Below are 24,603 nucleotides of genomic sequence, written 5' to 3' on the forward strand. Positions count from 1 at the left end.
TCAACTGTTAAACAGGACTGTTACCTACTTTATGGGCTTTTCCTAAGAATTTAAAAAGGTAATACTGTTAGGTACTAGGTATAATATCTGACACATAGTAAGCACTCAATAAATTTTAGATATTGTTATCTACCTATTATCTATGAGTATCTCTCCCCTAACAAGTTTTCTTTCAGGAAGGAATAAAACTACATTTGGGTTTCCAAACAAACAGGAAATATTGCTTTTAAATATATTTGTCTTAGCAGCTTGTAGATAGCAATAACTGTTATGGAGCTCGTACTCAAGGTCTGTACTTGTTTCAAAGAAAGCTCGCCATGTGTTTGGAGCTTGGCAGATGACTCAGTTCTTATTCTGTTTATGTCCACTTTCTGTCATTTTTCTTCTAAAATGCACAAGCAGCACAGCATTAATTTCTCTACTCTTACTCTTCCTGTCCCCACCCTCATGCGCACGCACACACACACGCACACTCACACTCCCTTTTCTACAACACACACATATAAGCATATGCACTATTCATTTTATTTCATTTTTTTAAATTCCCAGAGGATTCGTGGAGCAGGCTGTTTGCAATTGCTGTGTTTTCCACTGGTTAAATTGGCAGTTACCAACTGTGTGGAGTTGCTAGGAGAAGGTGAATAAGCATGATTACAGCATCATTGATGTACATATTCTTTCAATAACAACCTGTGGAGCTCTGTGGTCTGTCTTCTGTATGTTATTTTCTCATTGTTGTCCTTAATATTTGTTGCATTTTTTTGTTAGAAGATGAGATATTTTTAACTGTTGGTTCCAGATCAATTAAGAGAGAAAAACCTGGCATTTAAAACAGGCACTTTTTTTCTCAGGGTGGTGCTGCTGATACTGGTTCCTGCCATCTGTTTTCTTATTACATCCTGCTCTCTTTCCATTGGTAGAGAGGAATTCAGCTTCTTCTGGTGCGCTAAAGTCATTCACGTTTCTCTTGTGCATAATAGATCTCGTAAACTGTAGGAATTCTGATGTGCTTCAGTGCACAAAACTAACAAATGAGCTGCTTTTGGGGAGAGCTAGAGCACTTAGTTGGTCAGTAGTACAGTAGCAGGCTCACATGTGTGGATTGTTTCTGTGAGGTCAGAGGATCTGTTTATACTGCTGTCTGCTTGAGGGTGGTGATGTGGTGAGCAGTGGATATGCCTGTCAAAGTCAATAGCAATTCTGGCAGAGGCTGCCCTCAGCTTTGTAAATCTGCAATGTTTTGATAGATAAGAGATGCTACTGTATAACTCAGATTTGTAGTGGGCTGAGGAATGCTTGTTCTAGCTGCTGAAACTGACTGTAACTGTTTGCCCTAGGAATATCATCATGGGGTCTACTACTACAGATATCGAAGACCTGGAAAACACCACTTTTAAGTATCTTATAGGAGAACACACTGAAAAAATGTGGCAACGCTTGAAAGGAATGTGAGTAAGCTCTTTGTTTGGTTTTGTTTTCCTTTCTCCTCTCCAAATTTGACTATTAATGTATTTAATTGTTGGTAAAATCTGACTTTGTGCACTAGTGGTTCCTTTAGAAACATTTCTCTTAAAAAATAAAACTTGTCAGTGTCAGTTAACAACCTGCTTGAAAAGTAGACATTTTTTTTTTTTTTGCACCTGTATGTTTTATGTAAGGCAAAGGCAACTCTCAGAGGAAAAAAAAATCATTTTACTGTTATACTATATGACTTGTTTTATACTTCTGCATGTGTTGTTTAGACATGCAGAAAAGTAACCAGAAAGCTGTTTGCCAAGGTACTTGCAGAAACAAAATTTTCTTCAAGTGAATAGAGAGATTACTGCTGGTACTTATTTCTCTGTGAATGGATTTTGAAAAAACAAAAGGAGGATTAATACGGTGCTTATTGTTTATGTCTTAATGAATTTTATTTCTTTAAGAAAAAAATGCATATGTGGGAAAAACACTATCAGCATACCAAACTTATTGGAGAGTTTAGGCTTTAAATTAAACAATTCACTTGTGAGAGTACAGAAGAGCTCATGAGATAAAATAGATCTTAGTAAGGTGAGTCAAGAGATGTGCTTATGTCAAGCATGAAATATAAGTAGCTGAGTCAAACTTTAATTGAAATTCTATTCACCTTGCTATTTAAACATTTCAGTTTTTTTTTCTGTGTATGCTACTAATTCCTGTTTAGTGTTACATCACATTATGTACATGCTTTATTTTAATTATGCTATAATTTGAAAATCATATTTAAAATTTAGATAAAATGTGAATATGAATATCTTCAAGCAGTTGTTAGCATGTTTGCATATTTAAAGTGAAAATATATTTGCTCTTCTATGATAAGAGCTGAATGAATCTTATACCATGTGGAACAAAGATTTTCTGGGATTCATATTTCAAATTTGGTGTTTACATAGTATTTTATAAAATACAACATCTCAGTAAATTCAGTGTGGCTCTTTTGATAGCTATGATTTTTTTAGATAAAAAATTATATCGAACTTTGTTTAAAGGTAAAATGCCTTCTACTTTCCTCCATTTAAATGTAATTAATGTTGTTTATATATATTTAAATAATGTCTGTATATTTTCTTACACATGAATATATAGCATTGCACTAGTATAATAGCATACTAATAATGCAAACAACTTTTAACAGAGACTAACTTTAAAAAAGGAAGCATCTTTACATCATTTGAATGAATTAGAGAAATATGTTTCCAAGTTTCACTGAAGATTTAGACATTACAGTGTTTTGGTGAGGTGGCTCTCTAGGGAGAAACAAATAATCCTATAAAAGCAAATAACAATTTACAAAATTAATTAGCATAGGTGAAGGTTAAATATTGGCAGTCATCAGATTATTTGTGTCCTAACCTAGTGAGTAGATAAACAACTGTACTAGAAAAATTATATCTCATATTACGACCATTTTAGATTTTCTTCCCTTCAGTAGAACAGAATATTTTTGTTTGTGTTGTTTATATTTGTTCTATTTTTCTGTAGTAACTTGAATGTATGAAGATTTATGGTAGTGAAATTAGGCATATGTCTTTAAGAAATTTGAAAAACGACTTTGTATTTACCTAACATTTTAGTGCAAAGTTATCTGACTTTCACTTTATCAATTGATCTCAAAGATCAGTCTGTCATTACATTTCAGGAGGGAGCGATAAGATAATTCAACAGTAGAACTTCATTAACTTGATATTCAACATTGATGTAGAATATATAATATGTGTATATACTGAGTAAATTTTGAATTGTGTCCACATAGAGCCACCAAATAACCATTGAGGGAAAAAATTACTGATAAAAGTTTTTCAAAAATTATTGTTACTAAACTGATTGAAATGACTGATTGTTTTTATATCAAAAAAAGAAGGAATTTCATTTTGGTGTTATTACTTTAACTTGTACTTTGATTTAAGATATTACTAGTATTTTAGGATTAGAATTGTCAAAATAAGAAGCTCTAAATCTAAGATCAGCATGACTAATGACAACCAAATTGTATAATTATGGTCTTTGTGTAATCTGCAATCGAAGCAGTGATATGAAGGACTCTATTTCATTGCTGAAATTGTCTGGCCTATTTAAAATGTAATATTGACTTGAACAGAATTTTAGCTTATTAAAATTGCTAGTGCTAGAATTTCACTTTTAAATATTGGCAATTACATTCTTGCTACTCATGAAAGCTATTAAACAATTTTTCAAATTTTTTTTTTTTTTTTTGGTTTGGTAAAATAGACCCAGTGAATTCCTTTAAATATTTGTTGGGAGAATTTTTTTTTGATCTTTTACTGAATCTCTCTTTACAAATACATTGATTTATTTCAACAGGATATTCTGTTTTGAAGTGGGTTCTATCTATAATGTACATTTCTGAGGTTAGATAAAAATAGAGACAAAGGTTAAAGTAAAATGTTTATTCAAGTATACCTTAAATATGGAAAACACCAGCCACTATAGGTAGATATTTATAGAAAGTATTTTTATTTTATAGGCATTATCATGTAACATAACATTTTAGAATACTTTTTTTGAGTCCATAGAAATAATTCTTAAATTCTTTCATTTAGCTCATTTTAAATCTCCTTCATATACTATTTAATTGGGACACCATATTCAGTGATGTGCCAAGAAATCTCTTCTTCCTTTGTGGGAAGAAAGGTGAAACAGTTTCCTCTTCTGATTTCTGATATAGGCTTGTGCACTTTATTAATTTTCTTTTTATAGTTATAGCTTTTTTTTTAGCTTCCCCCCCCCAATCCATCTTCTATCACTAATTTGTCATTCAGTATAAAACTTTAGATTCTACACTATGACTCACCATTTATGATGGTAGAAATTTTAGCAAATGACTATGTCATCATGTTCTTCATAAATTACATTGAAAAAGAATTACATGCTTTCTCATGTTATCAATTATTTAGCACCTAGAAAACTTTCTATTTCTTCTTGCATGTCAACACAAATGAAATTTCTGGTTGAGAAGTCTCCTTTGATTCTGAGACCTATGCTACTTCCTATGTACTAAGAAAAAAATTTTAAATACTAGTCTTTGCAAAGATTGGAAAAGTTGATTTCAAAATTTTATGTTCATCTACGTGCAGTGCTTTATAGTTAATTTTAGATTTTTTCTGTCAAGGTACTGCTTTTTTTTCTTCTTTAAATGTAAAAACGTAAAAAAAAACCTCCACAACCATGGATTTTTGAAAAAATTAAACTTACTTAAAACATTAGTGCTGCTCTTTCCCATGAGTGCCACTGTTCTAAGAATTCAATCCAAGGGGTGACAGCATTTCCAGAAAACTATCATCAAGTAGAAATTCCAGCAAAAGCCACATAATGTTATAGCAAAAACTAAGTCAGTGTTATCTTACTCATTGTTTAACAGAAGAAAGTTTGAAGTGCTTAAAACTATAATCTATTGACAAAAATGTGAGACTCATCACTCATGGCATTTATTGCCAATTTCTTCAGTTTTCATAAATGTAGGACTAGAACGTATGAGGATTTCAGTTAGAAACTAAATTATATGCCAATTAATTTTACATGTACACACACATACCTCCTATCTTTCTCAACGTAGACAAATGTCCAGGTATTACCATCTGGAATTATGAATACAACAGTTGAAAGACTTAAGTTAGGCTTCTTTTCTACCTCTTTGGTGGTAAACATAATCTTCAGCAATGCAAGAAAAAAAAATGTTAAGCATAAAGGACAAAGGAGGAACTGTATAATAACCCTATAACTAATTTCAATGGGGTGTTGTTATTAAGAAGGCAATGTATGGTACGGTTTCAGATGAAATAGCCCAAACCCTCATCACCAAGGAGATGTAGCAGTAATATAAAAAAAAATCCCCACCAGACCCAGGCTGCCCCAAAGAAAGCTGCTTAGCACTCATCTGACTTTTCTCATTTTGTTCTCTCACCCTGAGGGAACCACTCATTTCTCCTCTCATCCAGGGTTGCTCTTGCTTCCCCATGATGCTTTTAGACATGTGCAGGGATGATCCTGGTCGTTGTAATGCCTGAGGGTGTTTCTGTATTCAGTGGGCAGCAGGGGCAAGGCATGGTGCTCTAGAGCTTGAGACAGTCCATAGCAGGAAGAATTGCCCTACTGAAAATGCTAATAGAGACTCCCATTGCAAAAGCTCTCTTGTAAAGATCTTAAAGATCTCTTCTTAAATTTTACTTGCAAAGGAAATCCTTCCTGACTCTCCATACTCAGTTTTCTGTATTTCGCTCATAACATAACCTTCACTTTACTTAAAAAAATTGACCTTCCTACTGGACCACAAACTACTGAGGGAAGAGCCATGTTCATGGTGTTTGCTTTTGGATCCCCAGTACTTTGCACAGTACCTGGCACACAGGAGAAAATTCAATAAATACATTTCAATCCGTCAATGAATGAATAAAATTCCGAATCTTGTAGTGGCTCTAACTATAAAATTAGAAGATCAGTCAGGCTGCCTAAATAAGGCCCGTAGTGAAGATAGATTCACAGCTAGAATAGGGATAGAGAAGATGGAAAGAAGTAATGTTTGTTTACCATCTACTAGTCGTCAGAAAATTTCAGGTATAACATATCTGTATTCTTATTTACTTTTCCAACAATTGCAAGAGGTAGGTATCCTAAGTTGGTTAAAAACTACTCTCTGGTGAAATGTGGATTTAGACACAGATCTGCTTCCAAAACAAAAAAGAGGACATTCTCAGAAGGATTGCCTGAAAAGGATCTGGAATGATGTTTCTTAAAACTTAGTCCATTGGCCTTGTGGTAGACAGACTATTTGCCCCCCAGACATGTCCATGTTTTAATCCTCAGAAGCTGTGAAGATGTTACCTTACATGACAAAGGGGAATTAAGGTAGCAGATTAAGTTAAAGTTGCTAATCATATGACCTCAAAATACAAAGATTAACCTAGATTTTCAGGTGGGCCCAGTGTAATCACAAAGGTTCTTAAAAGTGGAAGAGGGAGGCAGAAAAAGAAGGCAAAGTGCTGTGATGTGGGGCGGACTTGACCTATCTTTGCCAGCTTTGAAGATGGAGGAAATATGCTATGAGGCAAGAATTGTGGGCAAGCCCTAAAAGCTTGAAAAGGCAAGAAAACAGATTCTTTCTTTAGAGCCTCCAAAAAAAAAAGTAGTTCTGCCAACACCTGATTTTAACTCAATGAAACTTACAGCAAATTTTTGACTCCAAAAACTGAAGATAATACATTTGTATTGTTTCAAGGTACTAAGTTTGTGGCAAATTTGTTGCAGCAGCAATTAGAAACTAATACATGCCTCCAGTAACAGAATAACAGAGTGCTTAATCAACATGACCATTCCTATATCTTCTCCTGAAACACACATACACACACACACACACACACACAATGCCTCGAGACGGGGCCAGCCTAGGTCACTATGGCAAATTGGAGTAGATACTCTTTATCTTTAGCCATTATATAACTCACTGTCTTCCATATAACTCTGGCTTACATGCCCAGACCTCCAATTTTCTTACCAAGCTCCGATATTGAGAGTACAGAGTTGATTCATGTCAAATGTCAAAGAAGAATGTTATACTATCTTTCTTGAAAATTGTTGATAAATCTCAGTCTCATCTCACATTGTTGATTATGTGATGGTTTTGTTGGATTAATCAGGCAACTTAGTTTAAAAATACTGACCTTTAAACTATCAAAAACAGACTCATTAATATAGGGGACAATTTGGTGATGGATAGAGGGGAGGGAGGGTTGGAGGTCTGGGAGAATGGGGTGAAGGGTTAGAGAAGTACAAATTAGTAGTTGATGGATAGTCACGAGGATGGGGAGCATGGCATTGAGAATACAGTTATCATTAATGTATTGGCTAGGTAGAAAACCAGAGGAAAGAAGGAGTAATCAGGGGGATCATTTTATAAACTATATAAATATCTAACCAATGTATTATATATTTGAAACGAATTAAAATAAATAAATAAATTAAAAAAATACTGACCTTTAGTCATAAAACTAATTTGAAGAAAACCACCTCACAAAAACTATTCTGGTATATAAGCATAATCTTAATATAAGTCTCAGTCCTTATATAACGTTATGTTATAGTTTATAAAATAGATATTGTTGAGGTAAAATACCTTAGAGATTAAGAAATTGAACTTTAGAATCAGTCAGGTATTTTCTAATACTGTCTGTCCCATAGTTGAGTGATCATTGAAAATCTATTAACTTTTCTAAACTTCACTTTCCTATCGTAAAATCCAATTATTTTATTTAACATTTATTCACTCATTCAACGAATATCCACTGATTGTATGCTATCTCAAGCACTATTTTAGGCAAAGGAGTTTGCATTCTAGTAGAGGAAACAAGCAACAAAAAGTGAATTATAAATAATAAGTTAGTATAGAGTAAAAAGTGACCTGAAAAAAAAATGCACCAGGTAATATGATCAAGAGTTACTTGGGGAAGGTATTTTGGATTGTCAAGAATGACCTATCTTTGAAGGTGACTTTTCAACTGAGACATAGACAAAAATTGATGCCCATCTCTTAGGATCTTGGAGAGAAAGAAAGTGAGTGAATGACACCTCTATTCCAAGTTCAGGATTAAGTAAGGGATAGACTTTATTGAAGACTAAACTTGTATTGGAGGATAAAGTTTTGGTTGTAGATAAATAAACCAGAATACCTCTGAATTCAACTTACCCTCTAAAACTGCAGATGTTCCCAGCAGGGGACAAAACCTCCCCTCCTAAATTTATCTCACGATCCTAACAGATGAAACAGCTTTCTACAAGCAGAAAATCACTTCTCCACTTCCCAAAAATGACAGCTTGCCCTCCTAGGTCTAATTCCTTTTCCATAATTCACCAACCAAATGTTGCTCCACACCCTCTGTGAAAGAATGTAAAAAGTGGCAAAGAGAAGCCTGGAAGCCTTTTCCTTTGGAAGGTCTTTCCATTTAAATGGAAGCATTAGAATCTGGGAATGTGAATATTGCCCAAGTCAAGAAACTGAAAATTAAATTAAAAAATTATATAATAAGTATAACACAGTACCTGGTATAGAATAAGCTCTGAAAACATTGTAATTATTAATATTCCCATAATTGTATTTATTCTCGCATATTTCAACTGTTATTTAACATCTATATGATCTTCTCCAAGTTGATTTTTTTGGTGCCTTAGTTTTCTCATCTATAAAATAGAACGATATTATAGATGTCGAGAAGATTAAATGAATTAATGGTTGTAAACTGCTTAGAATAGAGTCCAGAAATCAAGAAATTCTACCTGTTATCATTATTATTACTACCATTATTTGCAAAGCAGAATTTTTTTTCCAAGTAATTTTCTTATCAGAATCAGTGGAAAGAATAGGGTTGTCAGGATGAGACACAAAGTTTCTTTTAATTCAGTGAAGTGGTCTCACCAAGATCCCTAGGTTTCTCTTCACCAGAAGAGAGGATTTAAATTTCCCTGGGCAGGAGGGAAAGTTACGTGAGGAGAGAGCTGAGGAATTTGGGCTGGCCTTGTGAGTTTCACTGATAGAAGAATTGCTTAGATGGATTTAGCACCTTTCGTTCAGCTCTTTGTGGTGGTCCTAGAATGAAATTTAGGTCTCTGTAATCATATATAACCCAGGGTTAGTTTCTGCATCACTCTATCTTGAAAATCTCTCCTTAGATCTTGCCTAGTTCACAGTGGAGCTGACTTCCAGGTAATTACTGTTGTGTCCCACAGTCCTTCCTTTTGCCAATTCATTTTAGAAAATATCAAATTACCATTATGTTGTTAGATTGAATCCTTTATTCTTACACATTTCAAACATTTAATCAAATGTAAATACTTGGGCAAGTCTGATTCCCATCTTGAAGGATTGTGCTATAAGCCCTTTAAACATGAAAGGAACTGTTCATTAACATAGTTAAACAGATGACAGTGTTAAAGGCTCATGAGAATCATAGTATTCCAAATACCTGCTCTGGACATGTATTAGGCACGAATAACTATTTATTGTTAAGAAAAGACAAAAAATGATAATAGATCAAGAGAAGCATATAAGTGAAACATGACTCTTGATTTCTCCTTAAAGCTATATTTTCTTCAAGTTGTTTAAAGAGATATTTTATTTTATATTTTATGAAATATTTAAAAACCTAAATTTTTTATTAAATTAGGCTCCAAAAATGCTCAATACAGATAATTTCTGATAGGCAAAATTTTTATATCTATAGCTATTCAAATAATTTGAGTCACGAAAAAGTCGTAAAATCTCTAGGTACAGTCTACAGGGCAAGAAAAATGAGGTCAAACTCAAACCCTGCATCAGTGTAGAGGATCAATGGATTCTTGGAATTTTGTACATGAATCAGGTCCTTGATAATTTAGAAGAAAGTCAAGATAGATTTCTTATTGGAAAAGCAACAGTATGTTGACTAGGCCAATTAAAACTGGACTTTCTAAGACTTGGTTCAAAATAAACTACATTTGGAACAAGATAAGAAAAAAAAAACCTGAACAACTTGGGCATTGGTCACAGTTTTGATTAACAAACTATTTTAAAAATCACCTCATAATTGAATTATAGTACTGCTCATACTTTATAGCAAATCTTTTGTGCTTTATAATTTCTAAAAGATTTTTTTTTGTTTTGCGTGATTCAGCACAGTTATCATCAGTTTTTCTGATAAGAAAAACTGAGCCTCAGAGACATTCAGTGTCTTGACCAATGTTTATCAATTAGCAAGGGGAGGACCAGTTTTCCAGGCCTATACCTTTTCCATTTAACACTGAGTTAGATAATTCCATTTGACACTCAAGACTCGCTATAAAACCTGACATTTCAGGAGTTAAAAACTGTTCTCTTGTTTTGATTATTCCATAATCCTGCCATCTGTTTGCCTAGTTCTGCATCCTCAAAGCTGAATACCAAGGGGAGTTATCATTTGGCATATGCTTTAGATGTCAGAAACTCTCCAGTTTTATTTCTCTCCTTTTCTATACATGCACTACCATTACTTCTTTTATTAATTTATTTAAACAATGATTAAGCTAGTATTTGCAAGTGAATTTGACTTTTCATAAACTCTCTTGCTGCTTCAGAGCTTGGACTCTTACAAAATTATTCTAATTCGTTTGGCCTTTTGTATCCCAAACGACAGAGAAAGAAAACTGCACAATAGAAATATCTGGGGTGTCTGTTCCTGAAGATTTTTATTTACTAATAAGAATGAAGGCAGGAGTTCTAATGATTAAAAACTAGGTATTTTATTCTTGCTATACTGTCCTTTCTCTTTTTGTTATAAAGGATTTAAGCATATGATAAGGTTCTTTTCAGAAGTAAGGTGAGAAGAGTCTTTTCTCTTCTTGTTTATTTTAGGGAAATAATCTAAATGGAATTTATTATGCTTTATTTCCCACAGAGAACACAAACTACTTAAAGGCACACAGTATTTTCCTCATCCTTTCTTAGACTGCATTTGGAGATGGTTATTAAATGGGTTAAGGCGTTTCTTTCTAACTTTTAGAACCCTTTTAGTACCTCCCACTGGTTCCAATATGAAGAAGTGTTTTTTACAGGTGTGACCCTCTTGATATTTCATCTGTCAGCAAATCTCTGCTTCAATATTTCAAGTTTTCCAAAGAGCGGTCTGTTTTCCCAGAGATTTGTCCATGTTGTTGTTTACTGTTGCAATATGTCCCAATTTGTTCATGACTTCCTGTGTCCACTCGGATAATCCCTCCCATACTAACTCTGAGCTTGGCAGTCGACTTGCTTTGGCCAGTGGGATCTTAACAAATGTGATGCAAGAAAGACTTGGAAAGGGCTTAAGCATTGGGATTTACTCTCTCTTGCTGCTCTTTGGAACTCTCATACCAGCATGGAAAGAAGCCTGGTCAAGCCTACTGGAGGATGAACATGCAAAGCAGATATAAACCATTCCAGCTGAGGCTCCATTAGACCAAGACACGTGAGTGAGGTCATCCTGGACTATATAACATCCTCAAAATCATAAGGAAATAGTAAATGTTTATTGTTTTTGGCTACTAAATTTGTGAGATGGTTTGCACAAAAAAAATCCAACTGATATACCCCCCAAAATCAAACTCTTAGACTTAAAATTTTTTATATAATTCTTCTCTGGCTTCCACAGTTTTTTCCTACTACCACACTGCTTCTTTCCTTCTCATTATCTCCTATTATTTATTTCTTTGACCAATCAAAATTTAGTTTATATTTCAGAAATAAAAATTGAAGTCCTTATTCTCAGAAATTCAGTCCAGTAAAATTCTCCTCCACATTTTTTCCACCTAAAACAATGTCAATGGCATGTACCCACATAAATATTTCTTCTAATACATGCTCCCTCAGTGGCCTGTATATTGAAGTCGTGTGGTTCTATATCCTGCCAAACAGAAGAGAAACATAGAATAAGGCAGAGAAACTGCATAGCTGCATAAGAGAGGATGGTTCATATCCTGTTACCCTGGCAACAGGTACTGGGAAGGCCAGGGCTCCCTACACATCCTGTTGCCCTGACAACAGGTCATGCAGGGCATAGGAAGGCCCAGTTCTCACTCTTTTAGGCTTCTTATTTAAAACCACAAAGATAAAGAAGAAAATGTTTCTGCATCTAATTCCTCCCCACCTACATATTTCTTCTATTATCTGAATCACTTTAGTATAAGATTGTCTTTCTAGATGTAGGAGAGGGTAAGAAAAGAGTGATCTCAAGTTTTTACATTCATAAACTCTGAAATATTTGCTAATTTTTGATTGGGTCAGAAAAGTAAATGATAGGAATAAAAGGAAATAGAAGGAGTCAAAGTTGTAGAGAGAATAAATTGTGGAAACCAGGTAAGTAGCATATAAATAATGTAGCAGCCATTTGCTGATTTTGGGTATGTATCATTTAGCTGCATTGGTTAGGCTCAGCTAATTTTTAGCGAGTTCATCTGAGCAGGTCACATCTGTTAAATGGTTGCTTATTTGGTTACTTTTATTTTGTGAGCAGGTAATGCATAGCCAAACCTATAAAATGATGTTATGTTATAATTTTTTTATCATATCAACTTAATTTTCAATTCTGTATAAATTTCCCCTTTTTCATTCTTTTTCAGCCTTAATTTTCTTTCATCACTTTTTTTCTTACCATACAGAGTTGATAAGATAGCAATCTTATAAAATTCTTTTTTCCTTTCCTTCTCTCTTTGTTCCTTAAGCAATTGCTTTGATTATATAAAAGAAAATCCTTTCTATGTATTTTTGGAGCTATTTATTGCTTTGTCTTCATAATTTATGGTTAATATAAAATAGTTGTCTATTCAGAATTGACTAGTACCATTAGTTTTGCTATTACTAATCTCTACCAGTATTTCTGTGAGTTAAAATAAAATCTTAGTTGACTCCCTTGGTTTTAAAGGTAGAGTAATAGCTATAAATTTTGGAAACCAGAAGTCTTTAACTTTTGTAAATGAGAAGTCTTATTGGTGAAGAGAAAAATGTCTGGCAAAATCAAAAAAATGGAGAAGGGATTTGTGGGAAAAGATTTTGAATTTAAATTGAGTGGAAAAATAAGTATAGGTTACAGTCTTTGGGAGACTGTAACCATGTTAAAGCTGATTTCTGAAAGGCCAGGTGGGAAAGTTAAAGCCTTATCAGAATATAATTACAGTCAGAGAAAAAACACTCATGATTACCTGAGACTAGATTAGATGACTCTTCTTGATACTCTAATTGCATTTCGTGTATTTATTGTTATTGTCCATTTAGTTATTCTGCCTTCCAGATAATCTTTCTTCCTTCCTTTGAGGTAACAAGAGGGAAGAGGTAGAAGCCATTTTCTTATTAAGGTATCCTCAGTGCCTAGCATAGTATATTACATGAAGTAAGAAGTTAGAAATGTTTCAATGTAATAAAAACCAGTAACCGGGCAACATACAACTTTACATTTGAATGGTATAGCTAGTAAAGCTAGATGTTCAGCAGCGACAATAATTCAAGCCGGAAGATCAAAAAAGTTTTATGGAGGCTATTTAAGCCGCTTCTGGAGAAAGGAAGAGAATGAGGTATCAGAACTTGATCAGCAGGGATTATTGGGATTGTGACAATATCACAGATAAAACAAAATCAAAATAAAAAAAGTAAAAACAAAAACAAAAGACAAACTTTGTAATATGAAACAGAATCTCAGAGGAATCTTGTGAGGGATAAAAGTAATGCATTCAAAATGTGCAAGCCCGGTGTCTGGCACAAAATAAGCATCCACAAATAGCTGTTATTGTAGATTATTTTTGTGCAACCAAATGTAAGAAAATGTGTTTATTTTTGCCCTTTCTTCTGCCAAATATGAGCTTGAGATAAAAGTTGACCCTGGATAATTATATGATGGGGAAAAAGACAGAGGAGATTTTATTTTTTCTAAGTAACTAAACTTCCTACTCCAAGATTCTAATTTCTGAAGTTCTATACCACTCATATCCTAGGAAAACTCAAATTTCTGTTTCATTATGTGGTTGAATAGTTGGATTATGTTGAGAATATCTTTCAATGATTAGTAAATGTCCTGCCTCCTTTGGCCTTGTGGCCCAGTGAATTCTTGGTTATGAAGACAGCTGTGTATCCTGTGAAAGTTAATTGCCTGCTGAAGTTTCCAAACTGTAATGAGTCAGACAGGAGATAAGCTGACTGAACTTGGAGGCGATCGGACTAAATACTTTATATCAGTTTCTAGGCTACAGTTACTTGTCCACCACTGAGTTGAAGAATAACTAATCCTCTCTTTGCTCAGATCCTCAAAGAGAAACTTAACAAAGCAAGGTAGTCTTGAAATTTCTCAATGCAAATGAGCAATTTTAAGTTTTTGAGTTTCACTTTTACCAAACACTCAAGTCCAAGGTGATGAGCTTTCAACTAAAGTCATCATTTTAAAACTGTCATTTAATATTTTTGTTCTCTGACTTCATCCTGTCATGTGTATCATATTTCAATTAGGGAGAAATGTTTGCAAAATGTGTATCAAAAGATGCATCTAAGGGATAACCCATTTATCCATAGTGGAGTCATAAATTAAGGAGAGATCACATATACTTGATGACTGAGAATGTGCCAAAATGAAATTCACAATCAAAATATCAATATTCAGTTTAGAGGATTAAAATCTTCTTGGCATTAGTCCCCAAATAACTTTATTATATATACCTTCCGTCTATTTTATATAAGGCATTGTGACAACTTTTTTGATTCCTTGCCACAAATTGTTTTGGTTTTCTAAATTTAAAAAAATGAATAATATAATGCTAAAATGATTTTATTCTTATATTTCTTTGATTTCTAATTATATACTCAATTAGCATAATGTCCACTTTTTGTTATTAGACAAGTTAATTGATCCACCAATAGCCATAGCACTTGGAAAACAAGAAATATAATGGAATCACTTTTGATCCCTTTGGAATTGGAAACACATTGCCAACTAATCTTAAGTTCTCTAGAAAGAGGAAATGTTTAGGTTTAGAAATGGAGAAAAAAATACTTTCTTTAAGAAATTCAGATTGCTTTGTTAAGTATATGTCTTATGGGTATAAAAGTAAATACTAATTTACACAGTGTGAGTCAAATGATGGTAATCTTAGTCACTGATTAGAACTATCTTCAGAATGAGAGTCATTCAGAAATAAAGTTGTAGTTTAAGTTCATCAGGGTTATACTGACACTTGTAAAAATATGAGGTACTTTGGAAAGTAGGACTAATATTTAATTAAGCCAGTTTAGTTGACTTATTACTTCAATTTCATTTATTTGTTCATTTAATGAGTATTTGTCACTGGGCACATGGAGTGCTCCAGAAGTGTTCTAGGCACCAGGATACAGTGATAAACAGTACAGTCATGATCCCAACCTTCATGGAGTTACGTTTGGATGGAGAGGATGGATAATAAACAAGCAAACAAATAAATACGTAATGTAATTTTAATAAAAACTAACAGAGTAAGGTGACAAAGCACCTGGGAGATTCAAAGTGGTTACTTTGGAAGAATGGTCAGGGAATGGCTTTCTGTGGCAGTGACTTGTGGGGAGGAACCTTAATGAAGTGAGGAGTGAGCTACATCAAGGCCTGAAGTCATGGCTTTGCAGACAGAAGGAAGCAAAAGCACAACCCCTGAGGCAGGGTGAATCTGGTACATTTGAGGAAAAATGAGACCAGGAGGACTGAAGTAGAGTGGGTAAGGGAAAGAGTGGAACTGAGTGTGGAGAGAAAGGCAGAAGTCAGATTATCTAAGATTCAACATTTAGGATTTTATCCCTAGTCTGGATAAAATCTGACTTATGTTCTAAGAAGGATCTGACTTATGTCCTAAGAAGACTTCTCTGAATAGAGAGTAGAATGGTACTTACCAGGGGCAGTGGGGTGGGGGAAATGGGAGATGTTGGTCAAAGGAGACAAATTTCCAATTGTAAGATTAACAGGTTTGGGGATCTAATGTACAGCATGATGATTACAGCTAATAATACTGTATCATATACTTGAATGTTGCTAAGAGAGTAGATATTAAATGTTCTTACCACAAAATAAAAGGCAACTATGTGACATTATGAGGTGGAAGCTAATACTACAGTAGTAATCATTTTGCAATTTATAAATGTATCAAATGAACAGGTTGTATACCTTAAACTTAGGAAAAAAGAAGACTCCTCTGGTAATTTTGTGGAAGCTAATATTGAGGAGGTGGGGGGAGCAGAGAAGGATAAGATTGGAAACAGGAGGATGTGTTAGGATGTTATGGCAGTTGTCCAGGTGATGGTTTGAAGCTTTGGCAACATTGGTACTTATGTAGATGATAAGTGTTCAGATTTAGGACATATTTAAAATTAGAGCTGATAGGACTCACTGATGAATTGGATGTGGGAGTATAAGGATTGAAAAGAATGAGTCATAATGCCTTATTTTATTTATTTTATTGTGCGTGTGTGTGTGTGTGTGTGTGTGTGTGCGCGTGCGTGTGTGTGTTAACCTCAACAACTAGGTATACAGTCCCTTATCTAAACCTTTGTGACCTGAATTCATAACTTTTCTGACTTTAGTAAGGTAATGAGGTACCTATTCCAAAAATTACTAAATATTTCCAGTGGGGTCTGGGGTAGTCCCCATGAATATTTCTGTCGTAAACGTGTAAGTACTCATTTAGAAAAAAATGACCTTTCGTTAGTTCAGGATGGCTTTTGCTGCCAAATGAAAAGGTCTAGTTTTTAGAGTTATTAGGATTTCGATAGATATGGTTAATCTGTACCATTTCCTAAAATGAGGAAAATGGTAGTGAAAACAGAAAGCTTTTCTGTATCTATGAATTTTGAGATGCCTATTAGACATGAAAGTAGTCTCATAAATAAACAAACATCTGGACAGATAAAAGGTCAGAACAGAAGATATAACCTTGGCAGTCATCTGTATATGGATATATCTAAAATTTTGCAACTAGCTGAGATCATCTAAAGAGTTAAAATTGGTGTAGATGAAAAGGGAATCAAGGGCTGAGCCCTCAGGCACGCCAACAGTTAGAGGCTGGGAAGAGGAGACAACAATAAAAGAGACCAAGGAGTGGCCATGTGCTGTGGCCTCTTGGAAGCCAAGGGAAAACAACTTTTCAAGAACAGAAAATGTCAAGTTTCAAATGTTGCTGAGAGGTCATGTAACATGGACTGTACACTTGCCCTGTGGAGATCTTTGGCAATCTTGGCAGGACACTCTCAATAAAGTGGGGGAAACCAATATCCTTTTAGGAATGGGTAAAAGAAAAGACTAGAGGTAAAGGAGTAGGAGCAGCATGTACAAATAACTCTGAAGAATTTTCTATAAAAAAGATCATGGAGATAGGATGATAGCTGGAGGGGAGTTTGAGAGTAAAGGAGTTTGTTAAATGTGGGAGATATTAGAGAGTTTTAATTCTCTGATCAGAAGAATGGCGGGAATGATTCTGTAGGGAGTAAAAAATCAATGCAGAGATGGGGTGGGTGGGGTGAGAGAGAGGGAGAGAAGGAAGAAGGGAGAGAAATATTTCCAGATTTCCAGCTTCCTGAGTAGGTGAGAAGTAAGGGCAGCTTAAATGCAGAGACTGGATCTAGGAGCAAGGGAGGGAAGCAGAATATTTGGGAACACATGCAAGTAGGTAGGTGAAAACGTGGTGATGGTCCCTTCTGGTTACTTTTATTTTCTCAGTGAAATGAAATAAGAAGCTATTTGCGGAGAGTGAGGAGGGAAGAGGAGTGGAGATTTGAGGAGAAAGTGTGAAACAGTCACCTCAGAGAGAAGTAGTGTGACTAAGGAAATGAGGTGTAATTGGCGGGTGGCGCTGAGCATCCACTTGCTGTCATATATTTAAAGTGAGTTCAGTCTGTCTCCCTATGTGCTTTTTTTCCTGTTACTTTCAGTTTAGCTGCTTCCAGGAAGGCTCAGAGCAGATGCAGAACTGGGTTGCCAGAAAATATAAGTGTGATGGATGAAGAAGGGTTCAATGCGGTGAGGGCCTCTGTAGGGTTCAAGGTAAGAGGAGAGATAAGAACCTGAGGGTGATCATGGACAGACAGTGAAAAAGTAGATAAAATGAACAGATTGGAGGTAGAAAAGGGGATAATACATTCCTGGAATGCGGTGCTAAGATCAGTGACCTTTTGTTCTTCTCAAAGACACAAAATTATATAAAAAAAAAAAAACACGAGTAGACATGCTTATGCAAGAAAAACAATTTGTGAAATTAATATATGGTAGGTTAATTTATTCTTTTCCTCTTTACAGAAGCTTCCTGTGAGATCCTTTACATTTCATTCTTAGGCTGTCTCTTCAAAGCAGAAGAGTCTGTTAGGAATGTGGTCATTCCCACAAAGAAAACAAAAACTGGCAGATCTAATTTTAGGATGCTTTTCCTTGACAACAGCTTTTTTAAGTATTGCCTATACGACAGTACATATTGTCTCCAGAAATTAATGAGACTGTGTTTGGTTAAAGAAATTCAATTCCATTTTATACTTGAACCTTTCACAGTGTCATGAGAACACATAATAGAACTTTCCCTTCACCTTTCTTCAGTGACTTAAGTTTTACTACAAAGTGTTGATGGCAAATTTTAATGTATGCATCAGTAGCAACAGGCCAAGCAAACAATGAAAGACTGCTATAAAATGTGGTTATAATCATAGGGGTATGGAGATTGTTTCACTATATAATGATCGTTCCTGTTTCCATTCATAGTAGCTTTGGTTGACCTAAATAATTCAGACTTTAAGTTCTCTCTTGAGAGCCAAGCTATTTTTTTAAGTCTGCACATGCTATACAAGCAATTAATTGTGCCTTTTTTTTGATGATTTTGATTCCAAGAGTGGAGTGAAGTTTGCCTTGGTTGAAATTTTATAATAAAACACACACACACAGACAACCACATATTCACATGAAATAATGCTATTTAATTATGTGCTTTGGTATAATTACAACTACTACTCAGTAACTATATATAATATTGTGCTGATCAGGAATAAAGAGAAGTATATGGTAGGTTATACTTTAAAAGTCATTTTTAAAATTTTTATCGTAGTGTCATTATATATAGAATTTAGTGGGTCATGATATCAAAAAATTATAAGACTTCAATCTAAAGGTCACATGTAGTAAGATTTTACATCTACTTTTTCTAGGCAATTGAATCTTCTTTTTTGTGATAAACTAATTTGGGGATAATTCTATATAAGTTATGTGAATATTTAAAAATTACTCTTCTGAAATGTTTGCCGAATTTCCTATTTGGCATTGCAGGGCTGATCTTGTTTGCAGTTTGGTAGCAGGTTGCTCACCCCAAAAAAATACTTGCAATGATTGGATCTATGGTGGGATGTTTTCATACATAATGCTGTGCATTTTATGGTTGGTGAATTGAATTTCCTTCTCAGCTCCCAGCAATCTGTTCTCCTGATTTTCCTGCTTTTGAGAATTGACCTGAATATGATCTGAAATTGCATGATTCCTGTTTATTCTGCCATCAAAGCTCTCCTTGAATGAAACTGCCAGTCATACTCTTTGACTGGGTCTTTAAAGAAATATAAATTTGGCTCCCTTGGTCCTAACCCTTTATATTGAATTACACTTGTACTTTCAAAAATTAATTCTTATTTTTATTAGAGTAATAAAATAGTACCATAAGACAATGAAAACCGAAATTTTCTTCTCCACCCCTTGGTGCTACCCAGGTCTGCTTCCTGATATATCAACTTTCATTTTTGAATTCTTTCTTCTTGGAAGTCATCCATATTTTAAAATAATAATTTTTATGTAGTTGTTTCTTGATTTATCTATTTTAAGCATATCTATTGACTTTATATAGCAGTAGATGAAAATTTAGCACCCTTAGACCAGGCTCGAACCACTCCCTTCTTGACTTATTCTCCCTTATTCTTCCCAGTGTAGTTCTGTTACCATTTCAGTGAATCAGTGTTTGGTGTTTATAGTATTATGTCTGAATTGTCTTCACTTCTGAGCCAAGAAATAAAATATGAATATGTTTCCTGTGGAGTACAACCCCCTTGTTGTTCCTGGAATTATTAAATATCTCATTTTAATTGTTAGCTTGTTGGCCTTGGTTACTGCATACCTATCATTAATTCTTTCCAAATTCACGAAAAGAATTATAAAACTCCCTTTAATATATTTCCTACATTTCCAAGCACATCATGTGCTTTTTCTCTCCCACTCTTTTCCTTGGAGACAGTGTTCCCTGAGCCTTTGGGTCTCTCCAGCCCAAAGGCACAGCTATCCCCTGGGACTGCCCTTTGCCTTCATTCTGGAAAGTCCCTTCAACACCCTCATGAGTTGTGTCTGTTGTTTCTCATCCTTTCTTGGTTTACACTCATTTAGGGGATGAGCTAGTCCAATATTCACATATAAAACTGTATTTCTTCTATTTTGATATAGCTGGATTGGCTCTAAAATAATAAAGTTAAAATATTTTTTCTCAGAATTTTGAAAATATTGTTTCATTTATTTTAACTTCTGGTATTGATATCAAGAAGTTTGATGCCATTTAGCCCTGTTCTTTTTATGTGATGTTCTTTTCACCCCCATGAGTAGGAACAAGTGCTCTTATTCCTTTTTTTTCTGAAATTTCATGATAATAACACTGATGTTAATAATAATGTGATAACATCTACATAAATTTTTAATATATATAGTACTTTTTTAGCTCTCAAGTTTATTTTTGTTGATTAACAATTTTCTTCTACTTGAATAGACTCTATAGAATTACTCTTTTCTGTGTGTTTGTTTCAATTCATTTTTCATGTTAAAGACTTTTCTTAAAGTGGCTATCTTTTCAGACAGACTCTGAAAAGCTGATTGATGCTCACTATGAATGGATAGTGTTTGCAGACTTGTGGGCTTCATAAGACAGTGAGAGTTTCTCTGCCATCTAATTAGGTGATTAAAAAATGCCAGTATTCATAGATCTTTTTTTCTGAAGCTATTTGTTTTCTATATTAGAAAATAATCTAATCTTTAGTCTAAGATGTTAAAGCCTTGCTGCCCTCATTCTAGAACTGAGTGAGGAAAGAAGCTGGGTCATACTGTAATTCATTATGTAGTTTTTACTTAGTTTCCGTTTTTAAAATGTAGCACCTCACCTCTCTCACCTCTGTGGATTAATTTAACCAGAAAATAAGCACAGTAATCTTCCATAGTGATGTGGGAGCAGTAGATGCTAGGTACTAAGGAAGAAAATGAGGTCTACCTTTATATATAAGCTTTTAAATAAAATCCTACTTTCAATTCCACTCTGATTCCCTTACTTCTGCAGCTCCCAATGCCTTCAATTCCTTCATCTTTTCACGGTTCTTCAGGGTGAAACTTTTCCTTCTAGCTGGTATCCTTTGCTAAGATTTCCACTCTTCCATCTATTTTCAAACCCAAAATGAATTGATTCTCATGTCTTATCTTCTTTCCCACTCATTGTGTCTTTTGGGAGAATTTACAACATTTTTATGTCTTTACTGTCATGTTAGTGGAGTTTTAGGAGATGTTGATAAATGCATGTTCAATTAGCTGTGGTTAAAAAATGATGCACTGTCTGATCTCAGAAGCTAAGCAGAGTCAGGCCTGGTTAGTACTTGAATGGGAGACCACCTAGGAAGACCATGTACTGTAGGCGTAAAAAAAAATAAAAAAATAAAAATTAAGGGATTGTAAGCTGACAAGGTCTCTGCAATCTGTGAAATTAACCAAGGGTTGCCTTGCCTAAAAAAAAAAAAAAAAATGATGCACTAAGGTTTTTTAGTCCTTTTAAAATTAATTCAGATGTTTATTTTTCACTTTAATTTTCTTGAAAATCCTGTGAGGTGACACCATGTACTAACTCCATTTAACAAGTAAGGAAATAAAAAGAGTTGATTTTCTTAAAATAATTGTACTATAAAGTATTCAATGCAGGAAACAAAATCCAGGTTGGCATCTGAAATAGAAGGGATTAAATACAGGAATTAGATGTTTACAAAATTATAGGAATGTCTATAGGAGCTGGAAGGCAGGGGCCACCACTGGTTTGGCAGGTTAAAAGCTCAACACAGTCAATAGTTGTGATTCAGAGGCAGGGAGCTGCTGCAGCTGGGCTGCCATGACTAGGTGCTGCCACCCCATTGCCTCTAGACACTTGTGGAGCCAGTGGCTTGATGTGTCAATACAATTGTCTCATGTCTTGTTTGTCAGTCAAAACCAGTGGCAGGAACATGACTCTTCCTGATTTAACCTTACAAATCCTTTGAGACTGCTTTTGATTGCAATATCTAATTCACATCTAAAACCTCAGCTAAAATGGTTTGGGAATGTAGATTTTAGCTTTCAAATCTCTCCAAATAGAATGAGTCACTTTAAAACTGCTACTATAGTAATACAGCTGGTTTGTGACATAGTTAGAATTGGATCCTAGTTTTTGTGACTTCCAGCATTTTATTTTCTACTGCTTTCTTCTACTTAAAAAACATAAAATAATTGAAAAGAGTACCTCTTTTCTCTTGGGACAGCAGCCTCTTAGCTCAACTTTTTTTTCTTTGTTGGAATAGCAGCACATAGTGGTCAGTTCTGATTTTCAGAGAAAAGCCAAAATCCATAATTTTATATGTAGTCCTTTGATTTTAAAATGTTAGCAAATAAATCAAAGCTTTAAAAATCACTGATTGGGTCCACACTCTCAAGACCAAGCAAACCCCAGATGTAATAGAATGTTAAAATGGGACTCTTTCCATTTTGGCTCTGGCTAAGGTACTGAAACCCAAGGACAATGCAAAAGGTGCCAGCCAAAGCCTGATATCGTATACTGGACCAGCCATAAAGGAAAACTCAATGAATGAAAATGGAATTTCTGGCATTAGAGAAAGCACTCCTCCAGTCTCTATTGAATGGGATATTGAAAAGGAGATTTCAGGACCTGTCAGTGAGCTGGCATCTTCACCACCCCCAAGGAAAAGTTCAGAGGTGACAGACTATGGCTGGACCTGCCTTTGTCAGCAAGGAGAAAGAGGGTCCATTGGACTTGCCACCAACATCAGAGCAAACAGGCTAAGTTGGCCCTTGAAAAGAAGCCATACTGGATCAGTTCATAGGAGATGCTGCCTCAAGTATTACCTGGAAGTACAGAGCACCTTAACAGATAAAGCCTGTGCAGAGTGGACCAGTGAAGGTAGGATGGGGGAGGGAGCCCTTAGTGGTCAGGTAGGGATAAGCATCATCTTCTTTAGGAACTGCAGTTGGAGGACCAGAAAGGGAAGAGTTCTCAAAATCTTGTGTGTGTGGGGGTCCCAACCAGAGACAAGTTCATCATCTAGAATGAACCAGTACAGGACAGCAATTGTATCTGATGTACAAAACTGTGTCATTTCTCCTAATTCCCTTTTCTCTTGGGCTTAGTAAGTTAAAGAGTTGGAAGTGGAATACAGAGGGGGAGGAAGGAAGCTCTCACCTGATGCAGGTCTGAGCTTGGAGCTGGGGGCACAGATGTGAGGCTGGAAAATGCTTCACTTTGAAATAAGATGGAATTCTGATCATTGCACTGGATGTTGGACATTCTGACTTTCTAAAATGAAACTTGTGACTGAAAGGGATCAGAAAATCTGTGGGGGATGGATTTCATCCAGTAATACAAACAAAAAAATCCAGAGGGTGGGTGTGAAAGGACAATGAGGGAAAAGAATAAGACTCCTTACTGACTTTAGTATGTTCCGTGAACATTTACACATGTCTGCCAGCCAAAACTGTGTGTTCTCCATTTGCAGTCTCTGGTATAATGAGAGATGGTTGTGGATCAGGGACAAGGATTGGGTGAAGAAAGTATGATCAATGATATTAATAAAATATGTAAAATTTATGTATAAATAGACTGCATCCTGTTTTGTCTTTTTGTTGAATTGTAGAATCCAAATGACCTTCTAAGGCCCTTACTACATATTTTGATTAGTGAACAAAATTGACGGTGCTAATACTTTTAGATAAGTAGGTAATAAAAGGTTACCTTAGCTTAGGAGATAGCTGGGTAAAGACCATCCAGTTTCCTTCACATGATAATACATAACTTGTTGACAACTCAGAAAAAATGATTTTGTTTGTTCCTCTGGAGCCCACTTCAACTGATTTTTTAAAAATGTACATTTCTCAAGGATTTAACAAAATCATCAAAATAAGGGACATTATCATTCTTTGATTACATAACTGCCGAAGTGCCATTATTTGGAATTTGTTCAAATACTGATATAAAATGCATTGCAAAAGATAGTCCAGAAAAATCCTCTTGCTGATTGAAAGTTTATGTAAGTTAAGGGGGGATTTTTATTATGTATGGCAAAGAATGTTTTGGCTAATCGTTAAGGTTTTTTTTTTAGTTTGAGTTTCTGGTGGTCGTGTTTTCTTGTTTGGCACTCTTGTAGCTGCTGCAGTAATTAAGATGAGGTTAGCAGAGAGTGAATGGTCTATACAAATAAAGTGTGGTTGAAAAGACTGCTGGTTCCCTGCTCATTTGCCACCACCACAATGGTACCTGCCTGACACTCATTCTGAGCCTGGAAATTGT

At 34.9% G+C, this 24,603-nt stretch overlaps 1 protein-coding gene across 1 annotated transcript in view; it reads left to right on the top strand.

Moving 5' to 3' along the window:
* The first annotated feature begins 1,007 nt into the window (after positions 1–1,007).
* PDE1A (phosphodiesterase 1A) overlaps positions 1,008–24,603 on the top strand; it is a 293,552-nt gene continuing 269,956 nt past the window's right edge. The window contains exons 1-2 of the mRNA XM_011356541.1: positions 1,008–1,068; positions 1,338–1,448. Coding sequence (XP_011354843.1) covers positions 1,348–1,448 — 101 coding nt within the window. The 5' untranslated portion in view covers positions 1,008–1,068; positions 1,338–1,347. The remainder of the gene's footprint in view (positions 1,069–1,337; positions 1,449–24,603) is intronic.

This window comes from Pteropus vampyrus, unplaced genomic scaffold (assembly GCF_000151845.1).
Source record: "Pteropus vampyrus isolate Shadow unplaced genomic scaffold, Pvam_2.0 Scaffold2, whole genome shotgun sequence".
Classification (NCBI taxonomy): Eukaryota; Metazoa; Chordata; class Mammalia; order Chiroptera; family Pteropodidae; genus Pteropus; species Pteropus vampyrus.